At 49.7% G+C, this 18,764-nt stretch overlaps 2 protein-coding genes and 1 long non-coding RNA gene across 27 annotated transcripts in view; 2 read left to right on the top strand and 1 right to left on the bottom strand.

The window, feature by feature from the left end:
- RIPOR1 (RHO family interacting cell polarization regulator 1) overlaps positions 1 to 3,154 on the top strand; it is a 31,090-nt gene extending 27,936 nt beyond the window's left edge. For 11 of the 13 annotated variants that reach the window (XM_030282052.4, XM_072934408.1, XM_030282049.4 and 8 more), the window contains 5 exons: positions 75 to 233; positions 568 to 764; positions 870 to 953; positions 1,146 to 1,236; positions 2,201 to 3,154. In XM_030282052.4, coding sequence (XP_030137912.4) covers positions 75 to 233; positions 568 to 764; positions 870 to 953; positions 1,146 to 1,236; positions 2,201 to 2,298 — 629 coding nt within the window. In that variant the 3' untranslated portion in view covers positions 2,299 to 3,154. Of the gene's footprint in view, positions 1 to 74; positions 234 to 567; positions 765 to 869; positions 954 to 1,145; positions 1,237 to 1,455; positions 1,520 to 2,200 lie in introns of all 13 variants that reach the window. The other 2 variants (XM_030282050.4, XM_072934406.1) reach the window with 1 other exon arrangement.
- LOC140684868 (uncharacterized) lies at positions 2,983 to 11,459 on the bottom strand. Its single transcript, XR_012057772.1, has 2 exons — positions 11,242 to 11,459; positions 2,983 to 5,986 (listed from the first exon to the last, which is right to left on the bottom strand). It is a non-coding gene; the product is annotated as an uncharacterized lncRNA (long non-coding RNA).
- The window catches only part of CTCF (CCCTC-binding factor), a 34,288-nt gene continuing 26,089 nt past the window's right edge, over positions 10,566 to 18,764 (top strand). For 5 of the 13 annotated variants that reach the window (XM_072934421.1, XM_072934418.1, XM_072934416.1 and 2 more), the window contains exon 1: positions 10,706 to 10,815. The gene's annotated coding sequence lies outside the window, so the exon portion shown is untranslated. Of the gene's footprint in view, positions 10,816 to 14,206; positions 14,327 to 18,764 lie in introns of all 13 variants that reach the window. The other 8 variants (XM_072934422.1, XM_072934417.1, XM_030282035.4 and 5 more) reach the window with 5 other exon arrangements.

The following is an 18,764-nucleotide window of genomic DNA, read 5'->3' as shown; positions in this document are numbered from 1 at the left end:
GGTATGTGTGCCAGGAGCTCCACAGAGGGATGACCATGGCTGCTGCACACTGTGATCCTGATTCTTTCCCACAGTGTGTGTGAAACTGGTGGAGGAGGTGCTGAATCGGCGGCTGCCCCGGCGGCCTGGCAGCACCCAGAGCGAGCAGGTCACCATCTTCCAGTACTGGAGCCACTTTGAGTCGCTCGGTGCCCTGGTGCTTGACACCTACATGATGGAGCTGGCAGAGGAAGGTAGGTGTCCTTCCACCCTCCTTACGTCCTGGGATGGGGTGCCAGAGTATCACCATAGTGATTGATCATTCTGCAGCAGTGCCATGACATTCTGGGGCATCACCAAGAGGCTCAGCCATCCTTGGGTTGGGCAAGTCAGTCTGATCCAGAGCGCAGCCCAGTCCCATGCTGCCTTTCCATATCCTGCTGTAGGTCCCTCAGTGTCTTGGGGAGCAATTCCATGCATTGGCACCTTGTGTGGGGCCCAGCATGGATACAAGGTGCCCAGGGAGGGACAGCAGGGGTGTGGGAGCTGTGCTGTGCGACTCCCCACACCTTGGATGGCTTCCTGCAGCACTGTTGGCACAGAACCTCAACTCGGACGACCAGGACGTGGTGCTGCGTGCCCTGAAGCGCATGCCCGAGGGCCGCCTGAAGAAGGAGGGGCTGAAGGCGCTGAGCCTGCTCCTCGTGGAGGGCAACAGCAAGGTGGTGAGCGCTGTGTCAGCCCAGCTCCGCAGCCTGGCAGAAAACCCCCGCTTCCGCCAAAGGGTATGTGCTGGGCGAGCTGGGGGTGACGTGGGCTGGTGCCACAGCCCTGGGGTGCTGCCCCTGCTCTGCTACAGATGGTGGCATTGATTCCCCCATCTCCCCCAGGCCCTCGTGTGTTTCCTGGAGCAGTTGGAGGATGAGGAGGTGCAGACACGTGTGGCAGGATGTGCGGCGCTGGGCTGCTTGAAGGTGAGAGATGTGGGCAGGAGACAACAGGGCTGCATGTTCCAGGGGAAGAGGAAACACAATGAGGAGGAAAAGAGGATGAGGGGCGTTTCTGCACCATGGGACTGCAGCGCCCTCTGCTACCTTCCCCATATGGCTGTGTTCCTGCTCCAGCCCTGACAGCCAAAACTCATTTCCTCGTTCTTTCTCCTGCAGGCCAAGGAGAGCATCGAGCAGCTGGTTTACCTGTGCCAAACCGACAAAGAGCCTGTGCGGGAGGCAGCCAAGCAGAGCCTGATGCTGTGCGGTGAGTGTCTGTCTGCTTCTCTGCTTGCTCCCCACCCACAGCATCCCAAGTGGCACCTCCTGGTGCCAACAGTGCCCACAGGAGATGGGGCTCCATGGCTACCCCACGCACTCTGGTTCATCCCGCCCTGAGCTCTGCCAGCCAAGAGCAAGCTGGCAGCGAGGGCCAGGCATCCTGTAGTCACAGCACTAAGCCTGGTTGTTATTTATTATTTGCTAGATGGCCCTGAGAGAACCATCTGAGTGTGTTTCTAGGCCTCCAGATCGTGGCAGCTGCTGCACAGGTTGGGACACGTGAGCTGTCCTTGTACCCCTTGTCCCTGCTCCGGCTGCTTTGCTCACGAATGTCTCTGTCTTAGAGCCTGTCAGCTGTGTCACGTTTTGGAGTCTGTGTGTCTTGGTTGTTGATAGTGCACATCCCACTGGCACCCTGACACATGTAGATGCCTTTTGTCAACGTCCCAGCAGATTGTCCATGTCACCATCTCTTGCTGGGGATGGCCGCTGCGGGCAGATTTGCAGGCAGAGCTCAGAGTGAGCCTGTAGCATGGATGTGTGCATCTCTGTGTGTGCCTGGGGGTTCTGGGGGAGCCCTTGAAACCCCCATGCCAGTGCATGCAGATGTGCACAGCTGTTGTAGCCACCGGAGCTGGCACAGCCCTGAGCACTGGTTGTCCTGCAGCCGAAACTTGGGTTAACCCTGCCCCGCATGGGCAGCTGAGAATGGGATTTGCAACCTCTGAATCAGGAGCTATGAGGACTTTTAGATCCAGAACCCAGCTGGGACCTGCCCAGGGGTGTGCTGTAGAGAACAAGAGAGGTTTCCATGCTGTGGCCATAGCACACAGGCTCAGCTCTACCAGGTATTAGGCATGTTTCCCTGGAAAGGCCAGGTTAGGTGGCCAGGATTGGCAGGAGACAGAACTTCTGCAGTTTGTATCACTGACCATGGCATGTACTTGCAGGGGAAGACGGTAAATCAGCCCACCGGCGCCTGGAGGAGACCCTGGATAACCTCCCGCGGATCTTTGCACCAGCCAGCATGGCCAGTACAGCTTTCTGAGACCCACGCACACCCACCTGCCATCCCTGAGGGCAAAGGCACTGCTGGGCCACCCGGGCTTGCACGGACTGGGGACCCGGCAGCACACCGCAGTATTACCCCGCGCCGGCAGCTCGCCACGGCCGCACACTGCCTTACGGAGCACCGCTTCCCTGTCCCCGGCCACCGGCCCCACGGTGCCACCTCCACACCACTGGGCAGGGGGCTCGCTGCACGTCCCACCCTCTGATCGCTATTTAAAGTACCCAGGGAGTCCGCCCTTCCTGCCCCCCTCGTCCGCCTCAGCTGCCAGGACTGGGGTGGCCGGGAGAGGTACCGGATTTCTCTGCCTCCTCTTGCCTTCCTCTTGCTCGAGGGCATGCGCCCTGTCCCAGAAGGACCTGCACTTTGGAAACCTCGCTGTTTCTTTCCAGGAGCTGCCAGGGCCATGGGGACTGCTGCCCTCTGCCACCTGGATTCCCCAGGACTTAAATAAAATGAAATATAAGATATTAATATATTCTGCTGGCGTTTCTTCTTTCCAGCTCCACGTGCTCCTGTCCCTCCCTGGCTTGTGGCTTTAGGGAGTGTAGTGAGATGTGGCCTCAGCCCAGAGCCTTTCCTGGCCTGTTGGAAAGTGCTGTGGAGGGCAGGGGCAGGAGGAGCGATAGAGGGATGGACAGACGGATGGACAGAAGCTGCCACCTTTTTTTTGTTCATTTGTTTTGTTTTATTTTATTTTTTATTTACAGATTTTTGCAGAAAAACAAAAGCAAAAAATTCTTTTCTATATTGTCTCTATAAATCTATATATAATGTAATTACAGAGAATGACTAATTTTGATTTTAAAGCAGAAATAAAAACCTTTAAAGAGCATCAGTGTTTCTGTAAGGGTGTTTATTGGGCCCCAGTGCCCTGGGACAGGGCAAGTTGGGTGTCAGCATAATTGCCTGGAGGGTGACAGGGGATGTCATGGAAAATAATTGTGATTTCTGGCCCTGCAGCTCAGCCAAATGTTGCCAGAATTTGGCTGCTGGGCATGGGATGCATCACCCAAGGTAGCAGGAGGTGGCCACGCATGATGGGGGCCACCGAAACCAGGGCTGCCCTGGGAATGGAAACAACCCTGTGTGTGTGTGTGTGTGTGTAAATCCACACATTTCCCATCTCTAGCTGCTGTTGGTTATCTGGGCCCTGACTTCCAGTTTGGACCAGTAAGGACCCATGTCCAGCACTGGAAGCAGATTGCAGCAGCTGTGGTGGCCAGGCCATGTTCCCAAATGTTCCCACACCGGATGGGTGTGACAGGGAATGCTAAACCACCCTGTGAGCTGCTCTGCCTAACTGGCTGTGCCTTGTCCCAGGATTTCCGCTGTCCCCACCTCACTGTGTGAGGGACACATCACTGGGCTGGGAGGGAGGCTGCTCTCTGCATCCCCTCTTGCTGCTCATCCCTCACCACATTCCCTGAGGCTGGAGGTTTTTTGGAGGTTTTTGTGCCCCTCCTATGCAGCTTCTCAGCACCAACGAGCTGCTGGATTTTTGGAAGCTTGCTGGGAAGGAAGCACTCTCCTAGCAACTTTGCCCTCTTGGTGGCTGTGACAACATGGTGCAGCAGCATGGTGGGGGCCACCTCCCTGACACAACACGATTGGTTCTCACTGCTTTTGTTAAATTTCCTGAGTTCAGTGGCCTTGGCAGCATGAGGCTGGTGACACAGAGCCTTTTGCCCCACCAAGGAGGAGGTGGCATCAGGCTACAAAGTGCATGGCAGAGCGCTGGGTCTTGTGCCACCTCCTGATTGGGCTGGGCAGAAAGGGGGGATCCTGGATATTTCTGTCTGCAGCACAAAGTAGGGCTGCTGGGGCACTTGCTCCTATACTCTGCATGGTGTCACTGTGGGGCTGGGGGCCTCCAGAACTGCTCCCCCTCTCTCTGTGATATGTCTCTGTGGTTTCACTGGTGATTTTTTTAAACTTGTATTATTTGCCTTTCTCTTCTCAAACCCTGCCCATCACCGTCTGGTGGTTTAAATCCCTGAACATCCACCATGATGGTGCACCTGGGGAAGGATAACTCCATGCACCAGTACCTGCTGGGGGCCAACCTGCTGGGAAGCAGCTCTGCAGAGAAGGACCAGGAAGTCTTGGTGAACAAGACACTGTCCCTTAGCCAGCAGTGTGCCCTGGGAATCAAGAAGGCCACTGGTATCCTGAGATGCATTAGGAAGAGCATTGGCAGCAGGGCAAAATCCTGCCCCTCCACCTCTAGTGAGGCCATATCTGGAATGCTGCGTCCAGTTCTGGGCTCCTCAGTACAAGAGAAACATGGAGTTCTTGGAGCAGATCCAACAGAGGGATACAAAGATGATAATGGAATTGGAACATTCTCTCACAAGGGAAGACTGAGGGAGCTGGAGCTGTTCAGCCTTGAGAAGTTATGACTGAGAGGGGACCTCATAATGTCTGCCAGTATCTGCACGGAGGGTGCCAGAGGATGGATCAGGCTCTGCTCAGTGATGCCCAGCAACAGGACAAGCAGCAATGGGCAGAAACTAATACACAGGAAGTTCCACATAAAAATGAGGAAGAACAACTTTACTGTGTGGGTGACCACACAAAGGAACAGGTTGCCCAGAGAGGGTGTGAAGTCTCCCTCACTGGAGGTATTAAAAAACCATCTGGACACAATCCTGTCCAATGCCCTCTAGGATGACCCCACTTGAGCAGAGAGGTTGGATCAGATGAGCCATAGTTGTTCCTTCCAACCTTACTATTCTGTGATTCTTTACCCCCTGCCAGGCATGGACAAGAGCCCCTGTCCCAAGCCTCAGTTTTCCAGCTCTCATGGCAGCTGCTCCAATCCCTTAATCATCTTAGTGGCCGTATGGTCCTGGGAGGGGAGTAGTTCAGAGCAGCAAAAATGCCCCCAAAGGCAGCAGGGACATCCCCCCAGTCCTGCCAGCCACCCGTGCCAGAGCAGAGGCACTGTCATCACCAGCAGAGCTGGGGATTTATAGTCCCCAAGCCAAGCAAGGCCCATCCATCAGGGTTTCCCAGGGTTTCTAAGTACATCCTAAGAAGCTACAGCCTTCACTTCATTCTTCCTCACTGTAGCAGAGCTTTTTGGGGCTGGCTCAGGCAGAATGCAGCATGTCGTGGTGCATGTGGTCCCATCTGGGACACCCTCTCAGCGTTACCACTTCCGGATGCAGTTTTATCTGCAGATGGGATTGCAGGGAGGGCTAACCAGGGGACACTGCTGCATCACTCATCCCTTAGCCTTCTTCCACCTGCTTTGGGGGGTGGAGGAGCTCCAGAAGGGAGCACAGTGCTTTTCCCAGAGCACTGCATCACACTGTCAGCTTAAGCAGCAGGAGATCAGGGATGTAGGTCCCAGCTGGCACATGCAACTGCAGACAAAAGCACCTGACAGGTGAAAAGTGGCCCAGCCCTCTCACACGTTTGGTTGGTTACTTTTCCCTTTTCAATAATTGCAGAAAAAAACCCAGTGGTCAAAGCCATTTGAGCCATAATTCACTCACCTACCTGGGTGTTCTCTTTGCCCTGCCAAAACCTTGTCCCCTCCCTGCAGCACAATTCCACTTTCCAAGACAAGCTACACCTTGACTGTAGAGATCAGAGCAGGAAAGCAGACTTCTGTCAAGGTAGGCAGGGAGCTGCAGCACAGGACAAAATGACTCTGCTCCTGGAATTGCAAGGAATAATCCCATTATTCATGTGTCTGTAAGAACATGTGGGAAAAAAAATCAGATTAATTGAAGAATCTATTGTCCTCTTGCTGTGAATGGGTCTGTGCTGGCATTGCCAAAGACCTCTGCCCTATGGACACCACCAGGTCACCTGGAATGGCAGGACTGCCATTTCCAAAGGACCAAACTTCAAACAAAAGGTCTTGATTTTTGGAACTCTCAGCTTCATGGGTGAACTCCCTGGGAGCCACTTTCACAGTGCACAGGGACAGACACAGCAGTGCAGAGCACGTTTTGCGGCAGCATTTGTTATTTCAAAGGAGACAGTGTGCCAGCACCGCGTTTGTCAGCCAAATCTGTGTCAGCACTTAAAACATCCCCCTCCCGTATGGACGTGCTTGTGCTCAGCAGCTACTTGCTTTTCTTGTAGGAGCTGCAGCCCGTGGGAGGGTGTCTCTGTCACAGTTACATTATCCATGTGCTCTGGCTTGGGGAAGATGTTCCTTTTCCTCTTTTACTGCTGGTTTTTCTTTTTTTTTTTTTTTTTTTCTTTTAATTGGAAAGGTTCATACGGATTCTGAAGCACTCTGTGGTATCGCTTTTTACCTGCCAGTCTTGGGAAAATGTCCTGAGGAACCCCTGAAGATCATTAGCACAATGTTCCCTCCTCTTGCACAGCATCTGGGCTGGTGCAGCTGCCTGGGATTCACACCAAGAGCAGCCACCAGCCAGAATGACCCCAAGGAGACACTGCCACTTTGAGGCACCACAAGCTCCAATCAGCCCTTGTGTTAGAAATCACTTAAATCTTGATGCAAACTCATTTTTGGAGGTTGCAGTTTATGAATCTCCGGTCTGAGCAATCTTAGTTGGACCTCCCACCTTTTCCCAGGCTTGTGGGAAATCATGTTTCCAAGGCACTCACTGGGGCACTTAGAGATGATTGGAACAGCTAAGCAGCCTGAGCTGAACCACAGCAAAGCAACAACCTCCTCGTGAGCACTGACGTGTGTTCCTTGCAGGGCTGTCAGGCACATCTGTATGGGCTTGTTCCCCAAGGACCACTCCTAGGGCAACAGCTGGGGCCTTGTTTCATAGAGAGAGCAAATGGTGCTCTAGACAGCCTTCAAAATTTAATTTAATGCTCTCAAGCTCGACTGCTGCCTTCCTTAAAGCTGACGTAGAGTGGTGGCTCCTGGGGAATTGTGAAGTTGATGGAAGCGCAGAGCTGGAATAAGGAGGGTGAGTCCACCCCGGGCCTCAGCAAGGTGGGCAGGAGCTCCTTGGCTTCAGTTCTTTCCAGTCTGCTCATGGGCAAGGTGTCTCTGGGGAAAGTCTCAGGCAACTTTTCTAGAAGGAGCATCTGCCTCTGGGTGTCTTAATTCGGACAGGCTCCGAGACTGATACTCAGGAGCAGCCACAGCTAGGACTGAAGCTGGGGATTTGAATTCCCTGCAAATCAGCTCAAAAGCGCCTCCAAGTGAGGAAACCCAGGATCAGTAGGGCAGACCCCCAGCACCCGCTGGTGGATGGCCCGGGACACTCCTGGCAGGAGAAGGCCACAAATAGGTGCTGGCCAGGAAAAAAAACTTCAGCTTCCTAAGCAGCGACATTCCTACTAGAAAGATGCGACCGTTTGCCGCGGAATGGCTCAAACAAAAGGCAGAGGGATCATTAGCAACCATTTACACCCTGCCCTGGGTGAGTATTTAAAGCAGAGTAAGAGTCAGTATTACACACAGCCACTGCTCCTCTCCATTTTGATTCGTGCCTGAGCTAAATTTTGAGCTTAAAGCAGGATTCATGGCTACAGACGAAAGATATGCCATTCTCCCAAAAATTGCAGCGTGAGAATTGATGGCTTGACAGCTTAGAATGAAAGTGAGTTTTTAAAAACTCACACTACAGAAATGTTCTGAGCAGATTCTTTGTGCTGTGCTAGCTTAATTTCTTTCTACACCAACTCATCCAGTGGCTAAACAGAAGGCCATGGATGTGGGGATTTTTTTTTTCTTTTAGCAAAGCTTTTGATTGTCCAACATTGGACTCAAAGATTCTTGTGAGGTTACTTCAAATTCAGGATATTGCTTTGATGATTCAAATTTCTCGTGCAATGAAGACCCAGGAGCTCATGGTTATGGGCTACACCATCACCTCTCATAACTAATGGCCACTTTTTACCTTTGCTTTGTAGATAATTTATTTCTCCTTCAGCCAAGGCCGAACCCACACAGCTCATCCCCTCTAGCCCCTCGGTAAGCTGCCAATGCCCCACTGAAACAGACTAATGGACTTATCTTGCTGTCCTGATCCTGAGAAGGAAACTTGTTCTGGGTTGTCAACAACCCCCAAGGGAGTATTGGTACTCAGAACACAGCCCACGGCGCTCTGCTGCTTTGCAAGGACTTGGGAGAGCTTAGGCTTAGGCAGGAGAAACCCGTAAAGCCGGGTCAGGGCCGGATCTCACTCTCAGCCCAACTCCCCTGGCAGGGGGACCCTTCTCTCCACAGCACAGCTCAGCAAGTCATCACCATTATTCATAGCAGGATTTAAGGGCACAGTTTACACATGCTAATGTATGTTAATGTTTTTCTGATGGGTTTGTCACTTGTTAAGCAGGTTGTGGTAAAGCCTGGGCTGTTGAACAGCTTTTACCCCAACCTGCAGTGATATCTCAAGAGGCACAAATTGGAGGAAAGATTTTTTTTTTTTACACGGATTTCAACTCTAACAGCCTTAAAACTCCCACCACAGGTTTGTGTTGGGGTTTCTTTACATTTAGATTTCTCTCTGAAGTCCTGGCCTTATTGTCCTCCAGCAACTGATGGAGTAAGACAGAAAAAAAAATGCAGCTTCCTTCCAATGAGTCTGATTTTTGAACTATTAATATTTTAACCCATCACTCTTGCTCCATTTCACATGGATTTATGGTAAGAAAATACCAAGAGGATGCAGCATGAGCTCATAGAATTCTCCTCTTCTTAGCTTGCCTGTCAATCAGCTCTGGGGCTGCTCCAACACTGCTGGAGATGAGAAAATATGTTAAACCCAGAAGATTTAGCAATTCAGGGAACTGCAGAAAATGAAAGACAGACAAGCCCTTGTGTATTCTCACATAAATTCATGCATCTCACCAAGGGTGCCATGGCTCTTTTCACCTTTTGGGGATAAGTTGTGGACAGAAAACACCATGGTGTCTAACTTCTGATGGAAATCAACCTTGCTGACTTTCCCAGAAGCTCCCTACTAAACACCAGGCAGCACATCTCCCATTCCTGCTGTGCCTAAGCTGACTGGAGGTAGTTTGTCCTACTTAATTATGGGCTGGGCAAGCCCAAGGTCCTTAAAAACACCAGGAAAACAACATCTTAAATCACAGAATTATGGAATCCTAGGATCTCATGAGTTGGAAGGGATCCACAAGGACCATCAAGTCCAAATCTTGGTCCTGCACGGGGCATCCCCAAGAATCACACCACATGCCTGACGTCCAAATGCTTTTTTGTCAGGCCTGGTGCTGTGATCACATCCCTGGGGAGCCTTTTCCAGTACCTGGCCACCCTCTGGGGCAAAGAATCTCTTCCTAATACCCAGCCTCACTCCCCCTGACACGGTTCCATGCTGTTCCCTCAGCTTCCAGCACCGGTCACAGGGAGCAGCCATCGGTGCAGCCCCTCCCGAGGAAGCTGCAGCCCACAGTGAGCTCTGCCCTCAGTACCCTCCTTTTTTTTTTTTTTTTTTTTTTTTTTTTTTTTTCCAGTACCCTCTTTTCTTTTTAGTACCCTTTTCTCCAGGATGAACAAGCCAAGTGCCCTCAGCCATTCCTCGCACGGTTTCCCCTCTTAGACCCTAATTCCAGACAATTGCTGGTACTTACAAAACTGTCCTATGACCTTCCTGCTGATTAATTCATGATTGTACTGACTCCTTTTCCAGCTTAGAGGAAGTTTGGGTCTTTCAACCAGGCCAAATCCCTCCTCAGCACGGAGGATGGACTTTGTGGCTTTATTTTCCTGAGGAGCTCCTTCCCACGGAGCTGAGGCACAGCCTGCCGCTTTGGGAGTTTTGCAGAGGTGAAGGGGCAGTTTTGGCTGAGGCGAAGGGGTGAGTTTTTGACAAGGTACAGGGAGAAGTTTCAGATGAGGTGAAGTGGTGAGTTTTTGACAAGGTACAGGGAGCAGTTTTGGCTGAGATGAACGGGGAAGCTCCAGCTGAGCAGCGGCGTGCAGAGCCCGCCGTTGTGCGGATCGGGGGGCAGCACTACCCGAGGAGCCGCCCGGCGCTCCCCTCACGCCGCTGCCCTGAGGGGCGGGAGGGGCGCTGCCTCCGCCCCCCCCCCCAGCGCCCGCCCCTCGGCGGCACGTGACGCGTGACGCACGCACGCACAGGCGCGCGCCGGGCGAGGCCGCGGGCCCCGCGCGTTTGAAGTTGGCGCGCGACTCGCGCCCTCGCTCCCCCCCCCCGCCAACCCTCGCCCCGCCCCGCCCCGCCCCGCCCGCCAATCCCAGCCTGCCCCGCGCGGCCGCTTCCCCGCGCGCGCCGGCCCCCCCCCGCCGCCCCCCCCCTTCCCCCCCGCTCGGGCCCGGCGGCCGCGGCAGAGCCGCGCTGGGTGGCGCGTGCGCACTGTGCCCCGCCCGCCGCCATTTTGTGTCCGAAAGCGACTGTGGAGCGATTAAACCGCGGGGCTGGTGCCGGGGCGCTTAAAGCGGCGGCGGCCGCGGCGGGGCGTGCGGGGCGCGGCGGCTCCTCCGCGGGGCCCGCGGGCGGCGCGGGGCGGCGGCGGGGCCCGGCGGCCGGAGGGAGCTCGGCGGGGCGCGGGGCGCAGGTAAGCGGCGGCGGCGGGGGGTTTGCAGTCGCGTTCTCCGGCCTCTAGGTGTCACGATGGGGCTCCGGCGCGGCTGGGGCCCCGCAGCGGCCGCCGCCGGGGCAGCAAGGGGGGCTTTGTCTCCCTCTACCGTCCCCGCGCCGCCGCCGCCGCCACCGCCGCCATTCCCCACAGCGCGGCGCTGGGCTGCGGCACCGCCCGGGCCGCCCGCCCTCCTTCCCTCCGCGGCCGCCGCCACCCGCCGGCCCCGACTCCATTTTCTTTCCTTTGTCTCCTCCACCGCGCCACCGGCGCTGATTAACCGCCCCATTACCGCCCCCTCCCTTCCCCTCCCGTCCCGCACGTCCCTTCCTTCCCCCCCCCTCCCCCGCCCCGCCGGGCCCGCTCCCCTCCCGCCCCGCCACCGCTCTCCCTCCTTTCTCGCACCTCCGCGGGGCTCGCCCGGCGCCCTCCGCCCGCCGCCCGTGTCCTGCCGCGCTGTCCGGCCGGGCGCTGCCCGCGGGGACGGCTGCGTGTCCCGCTCCCGCCGGCCGCCGCCTCGCTGCGCTGGCGTGTGCGGCGGAGTGAGAGGCGCTGCGAGGCGCAGAGCGGGACTCGAGCTCCCTCTGCAAGGCAGGCTGAGCAGCGCCATGCAGCAGCACCGGGGCGGGCACGGCTGGGGGGCGCCCGCTCTCGCCGCGGTGACCGGCCGGCAGCCCCCCCGCACCCCCCGCGCCGCGCCCGGAGCGCGGCGGCCCCGCCGTTCTCTGTCCGCCCTTCCCCCCACGTCCCGTCCCCGCCACCCCACTTCGAGCCCGGGGTCCCCACGGGGCTTCGGGCTCCGATCGGGAGCACCTGGGCTGCCACCGAGCCGCCGACCAGCTGTGTCACTTGCTGGGACCTGGCCTGGCTGCCCGGCTCGCGGGGCACCTCCCCGGGAACCTCCCGGGCCTCCGCAGCCGGGCGCTTGCCCAGGGATGGAGCCCGAAATCTCACGGCAAAGGACGGCGTTATTCCCTCCCTTCCATGGGTCTGTGCTGCTTGGGGGGGCAAGCACAAAACCCGATTCTTTTTGTGATGCAGAGGAGGAAACCGCACATGCTCTATGTCCAAATGCTTTCCTGTTTGTTCTCTGTATCAGCTTTAGATTTCTTTAGAATATATGTGTATATGGTATCGGATTTGGCCTTGTGTTAACCTTGTGAAATGACTTCGATAGAAGGCTTTTGTCGTGTTGTATGGTTCCTTCTCCGTTCAGTGTAATCCTTAGGACTTGCCTGTTGGTGAGAATGAGCTCGCTTTCCTGTTTGTGACTTCCTATTTTTTTGCTGAACGTTTCTCCCCTTAAATATATGCAAGGCTGTTCCTCATCTCTGGCCAGTTACTGAATTCTAGTAATAAACTCCAGAGGTGTCGTTAAAACACTGCATCTGAAACACTGTTTGCCACTTCCAGTGTACGTGTTTTTGTTTCAGTGCAGGAAGTGTGTAAATACCGTCTCAAATTCTCCAGTTTATTCATCTTCTGCAGAGCCTGTTGAATTTGTAGGAGCCCGTTGAGTATTGGAAATAATTCCATGCTGTATTCAAGCTGTTCTTACTTAAACGATCCCCCTAACACTTTCCTTCAGTGTAGAAGACATCAGCAGAACTGAAAAAAGGCGTAATTTTAGTACAAGGGCAAAGCAATGCTTGCTGCCTTTTTCTTTCTAGGTTGGTGGATTTTTACTTCCATTTTGTTTTTCTTCTGGATATGTAGGGCTAGCTCAGTTTTAATGTCATCTGCTGTGCATTAATGGTTATTAGGATGCACAGAAAGGCTCAAGAAACTTTGTAGGGTATTTTTGAGGAGTAATATATAGAGCAAAAGGTGCAAAACTCGAGTTCCTCTAGTCTCCAACGGCCCTGCTGCTGAAATAATACAGCAAGGCTCGTCCATTTCAGCCAGAGCTTGGAGAACTGTCACTACAGCGTTAAGTTTGCTGGTGACTCGTGCCTGCAGAGTTTCTGGGGGAAGGAGCTATTTCAAGAGCTGTTTTCATGTGAGCAGGCTGGATCTTGACTATGATCCGTAGTTAATTTGTGTGCATCCTCACCAGCTCTTGGGGCTGCAGGTTGATACCCGCCTGCTGTGCTCCCAGGGCTGTGTCTTGGAAGGCCAGAAGCTGAACCGTGTTATTTTTTGACTTTATTCAGCATTTACCTGAAAAATCTAATTATATGGGATTACTAGCTTGTTAAGGAATTTCTGTGCACAGCCTACTCCAGAATTTAATTTATTTTCCTCCCCTTAGGACTTCATGTCCAAGAACTCCTGCTTTTCTAGATTTTTGGAAGTTGGATGTTGATTATTATTAGGCCTGTCTGTTCTTGGAGCAAAGCCAGCCTATTCCTTGCACTTATCCCTCATACATAAACAGGTTCCACTGACCTCTGGATAGCTCTCTTTGCTCTGTCCAAGCAGTTTTTTTGTACATGAGCTCTTTCAGCTATACTATTGATTATATTTGCGTAAAAATCCCTAATTCCCCATCCTGGCAACTTTAGCTTCTCTAACCTCTTTACCAGAGAGGGAATGCTCGAGGGAGTAATAAGCATTAGGATCCCAAATGTGCTTGTACGTGCTCTAGAAGCAGCCACTGCTTTACCTGAACACGAGGGCACACACTGACAAGAGCTGAAAGAAGCCAAAGCTTTGAATGCTTGTTTTGTGTGTGATAACTTACTGAACTGTACTGATTTATTTGCTTAACTGTAAACCCCCTGTTCATCCATTTGGCTTTAGTTCAGATGCCCAGTTCACTCTTTGTTGTACTAAACCTTCAAATGTCAATACAGTATCAAGCTCTGCTACTCTGTAACCTACATTGTCTTAGAGACACACACAGATCCAGGAAATTCCCTTTTATTGGTTATGTTTAGTGTTAGTAACAGTGGTTCAGATCATACCTGGCCCTTGTTCTTACAGATTTTTTACTGAAACTTAGAAAGAATCTGTCCTGACTGTAGCTGAAAATACTGCTTTTTATTGTGCTGAAGAATATTTGAATTTCATTTACAATACCCTGTTCTGCTGCTTCTCCCAGATCTCTCCAATAATTCATCAGTCTTTAGGAATTCAGACATATTTATATAATCATATCATATAATATGAAAAGTAAAGAGTTGCTGCTCAGCTGAGTGATCTGTTTTTCTCTGATTAACAAAATTAACCTCAAAAAGAAGAGCAGAATAAACAGAAGGTGAGTAGGGAGTTTTATGTTTCAGATCATGTTAACATTCAAGTAACTGTACACAGAACAGCTTGGTTTGCGTATCTAATATAAATTAAAGCTAAAGTGAAGTTTTCCTCAGTATTATAAAAACTTAGAAGCTATAAAATCTTAATTTCCTTCCAATGTGGTTCTTAACAGGTGAAAAGAGAAGTAGTGCAGAGACAGCTCTCAAGAATGGCGCAGTTAACGTGCATTGACTTAGGGGACACCTCTGATAGAATGGACTCCCGAAGCATTATTCTCTAACTATCCCTACAGGTGAAGTTTTGAGTCATAGATAGAATTGCATTTCTTCTGTAAAGATTTGTTTTTAGAGACCCACCCCCCCACCCCTCAGTTCAAGCCCTCCCACAGGTTACTCTCAGCTACCTGAGGTTTTCAGTGTGCTGTGTGGGGCTCATACTAAGAAGTGAGGCCAGGAATGTTTGAAAGTATTTAAAAGCATGAGGGATCAGTTAGGATATTCTGACCAGTGACACCAGTGAGAGCTTGTGTAATGGTAGCAGTGCAGCAAGCTGAGCTACCAGGTATATTTTTTTTCCTTGTAGTGCAAGTAGTCTGTCCAGATACATATTGTTGTATCAGTCAGTTAGCAGCAGCATCTTATTTTTCTGCTATAGCTGCAAACTCATGAAATTTCTAAAGCTTCATAGGTTTCACTGGAAAGTTTTGCTCAAATGACAAGGTTAAGTAAGTTCATGTTATACTGAAAATCATGTTTTGCATATTTTTTTCCCCATACTGTAAAAGAAAATTCTGTTGACATCATTGAATTTATCAAATTCTGGCAAAACAGAAGGCAAATCCCAGATTGATTGGAATGTGAATTGCACCCTTGTCTGTATTAATAATGCATCATCATTAGAAGCATGTATATGTCTCAAACGTCCACAGGTAAAGTATATTTAAAAAAAACCAAACACAAGCCAAAACTTAACACAAAAACTATTTGAAACCACCCCCCACGAGAGTACACTGGGAGCTGAGAGGGACGTTTCCCTTGACATATTGGTGTATTTTTCACCATTGGAATATATCTCACTGCAGTATTGGAAGGAATGTTTTATAGTCAATGCACTTTGGAACAGCAGTGAAATTCCAGGAGGTCAGAGAAATGCTGATGTGTCAGTTCTAAAAGGAGGTGGAGTGGATGAACATGGCTGTGCAGGGAGGGTGGCAGGTGCCCAAAACACCTTGGGTGTTTGACTAGTTCTACATGCTGTTAACACACATGTAGTTCACATTATTGCCAGCTCTCCCATTTATTCTTAGTATAGAATTTAGTTAAAGTAGAGAAAAGTGTTGATCCCAGTAACAAAGGCTTTAAGAAAACAAGAGCTTGTTAAATTTATTTCTTTACTTTTTTTAAAGGACTTGATCTTGACAACCTTACCGTATATTAATATTAGTACTGAGTATCTGTAAATGCCATTTAGTTCGGGATTAATCTGGAGGTGTACAAGAGTGAATAGTTTCCATGGATATTCAGCAAAAAACTAGTAATTGCTTGTCACAATTTGTTTTCATTAATGATTTTGTTTGTGAAAAAGGTATTTAAAAACTTGTTCATGATAAACTTTTGGATCATGGAAAATCACTGGGCACTAAGGCAGCCATTGTGATTGTCAGGTGGAGTAAATCCAGTCCAGTGTGTGAAGGCTGCTACATGTAAAGCTGTGCACCTGGGAACTAGGTATTGCAGCTGAATTTAAATCAAGGCACATGGTATCCTAGAAAGCAGTGATTGAAGTGTGTTTTGGAGTCATAGTGAATAAACAGCATAAACACAAGTTTCCAAGGTGATGCTGTGACAAAGAACCTCATGTGGTTCTTAAATGCATTAGTGGAATAAGCACGGGTATGTTCTTGCCCATTTTGTGGGATGAGATGAAGTAATTTCCAAAATCCTACATATGGTTTTGGCCTCAGCTCTCAAAACCCTCCAAAAATTACTGTGTGGAAAGGGATTCATCTCCAATTGGATGGAAAACTGAGCTGTATTACCATTCAGTAAGATGTTAAATGTGCTGTGCAACTTCTAATTAAAACTAAGGTGAGTTGATGAGAGTCCTCATATATGTCCCTTACAAAATAATACTGGATATTAATGATCATGTTCTAATCTTGCTGACAAACACAATGTGAATTTGTAGCCCAGTAAGTTCAAATTAAAAGGCTTAAGTTTTTCACAGGGAATGTGATTAACTAATGGATTGATATCAAGAGCAGTCATATATTTCTTAATTTCTTAACATCTTTGAATCAAGATTGTGGGGGAAAAAATCTGAAAATTGCTTCAGCCAGCTGCAAGGTGCTGACCTTTTCTTGTTTCATATATATTTAGAGAGCTGTCATTCATGAGAGGTCAGGCTCGGTGATAAACCAGGGGTGCTGAAAAAAAGGGATAGATAGCACCTCCTCTTCTCTTGAACCACCTTCCCTCTTTTTGAAAGAGAGATGTTTAGAACTTTTCCTTTTCAATCAAGAATATGATCAAACCAGTGAAATCTTCTGAATGGGGGAAAATAAGCAGATGTTGATATATATTGGAGATGTGTCAAATAGTGTCCTGTATACTTGGTCCAGACTTCTGACTAATACATCCTGATCTGAGGCTGTGGCACTGGGGAGTTGTTGGGAAGATAAATGTTACTTCTCAGCTGCCAGGACAAGCTGCTGGCTCGTGTCCAGCTCGCTGCCTACCAAGCAGCCCAAGGACCTTGGCACGAGCATTGCTGCCCAGACAGTCTTTGTATTGGCAAAGGAGTTCTTCCCTCCTGGTTCTAAGCTTGGAAAATGCTTCACAGGGGATGAAGTAAGGCGATTTTTATTGAATCCACTACAGAAAACATAGCTCCATAAAATTTTGTGTTACATAAAATTATTTATTGACTAATTTTATATATTGCATTTGTGTTTGTTGTGTAGAATTATATTATCTGCAGTGATCCTAGTTTTAAACTGGATGCTGAGTAAAATACTGACTTAATCAGGAATTAAACTATGAAGCATAGAGCTGTGGCAGAAGGAGTAAACAACTCAATTTTAAGCTATGTTAATGCCTCATGTGTGGAGACTTGACACAAGTGTTTGACACCTTCTGAGCTCTCAGGGATGTTACAGTAAATAGCTTGATGGTGGCCTAAGCATCTCTAGGTGGAGATTTCTGGAAGCAAAGGGTTTTTTTCACATCTTACATTAAAAAGGTGGAAAGGGGATATGTAATCTTGAGAGCTCAGAGCTACAGAGCAACTTGCACATAATCCATGTGCTCCTCTGCATGGTAATTTCAACAGAAGCACATGATGCTTGAGTTTGGCAATTCTGGTTTCTGCTGGCTGTTCATAAGAAGGTGAATGGTGTCACCCTGCTGCTGCCCCTTGAGTTCTTTACAGAACTCGGTCTGTGCCCAGTCTGGCTGCTGTGCTCACACAAGGCCAACTTCTTGGATAAGTGCAGAGAGTTTTGTGGTGAGCCTATAGCTTGTAGGAGTGAAAAATGATGTAAATACGCCACAATTGATGGGAAACCTGTTTTGGTAAGAGGCTGTGGAGATGTTGTAGGTTCAGAAGGGGATCTGTGAGTCCAGAGGCAAGGATCCCTAATCCCTTGACTGGATGTTGGGATGAGGGTGGTGAACCACAAACATGACTGATTGCTCTCCCTATGCAGTGTTTCCTGTTAGAGTTTTTGGAGACAGACTGCTGCACTAAATGGACAGTGGTCTGTCCTTGTAGGGCTTTTTTTAATGCTGATGTTGGATAAAGAAATTTTTTTCTTTTTTTTCCCAAACTATTGATAAACGGTATACAAGGAAACTTTCAATTCTTGCTATTTTGGGAATAAACACCAAAGCATTTAGGAAGGTGAAAGTCAAGGATTCCCTGGAAAATAGGTTGGCTTGCATCAGGATTGTTGTGACCCCATCTGCTTCCACATGTGTGCTGGCAGTTGTATCCCCAGGTGATGAACTGGTCAGCAGAATTTGCTTCATGAGGGCAATAGTATGTAAGTGGATATGGAAAAAATGCTGCCTCAAGTTTGATTTGAACTTTCATGGAACCATGCCCCAAAATATTTTGGGGCAGGTAGACACTTTCTGCAAAGGAAGCCAAGAGCACAAGTAGTAATAGCAGCATTTGGCTATTTGTAAACATTTTTTACTCTTTTGAAATGGAGCTGTATCGCTCCCTGTATGTTTAAAATTGTTGTCCAGGCAATTGAATTCTCCCATTGTTTAATGTTGAAAGAGACATGGTTTCTCTGGACTGGCTCCTGGAAGAGCCTTTCACTGCAGTAGAAGAAGTAGTGATTTTTGGCCAATTACTTCAGCTTCTTGTATAGTTTTTCTGTCTTCTTGTATTTGATTTGCAAGCTCTTCCCTTGAAATTGCTTCTAGCATCCAGAGATTTAAAATTAAAGCAGGAAATGCTACTGAATTAAAAATACCCCCTGGTTTTGATTGTATAATTCTATGACATAAGTTAACAGTATTACATTTTAACCAGTAGCTTTCTCCTGTGTGCTAAATTGTTTGCAGTGGAAGTGCAATCTAAACTTCAGTTTTGCTTTCTCAGTATGTACTGCAAGAAAACCCCTTAAAGGCATTTCAAGAGTTTCCAGATTACAGATTGGAAAAAATATGACATTTTTGAAGGCTAGTAGTTTCAGTCAAAGCTTATCAGATTATTAAAAC

This window comes from Taeniopygia guttata, chromosome 11 (genome assembly GCF_048771995.1).
Source record: "Taeniopygia guttata chromosome 11, bTaeGut7.mat, whole genome shotgun sequence".
Classification (NCBI taxonomy): domain Eukaryota; kingdom Metazoa; phylum Chordata; class Aves; order Passeriformes; family Estrildidae; genus Taeniopygia; species Taeniopygia guttata.
The sequence above is the reverse complement of the archived record's forward strand: the minus strand, read 5'-3'. Positions and strand labels throughout refer to the sequence as shown.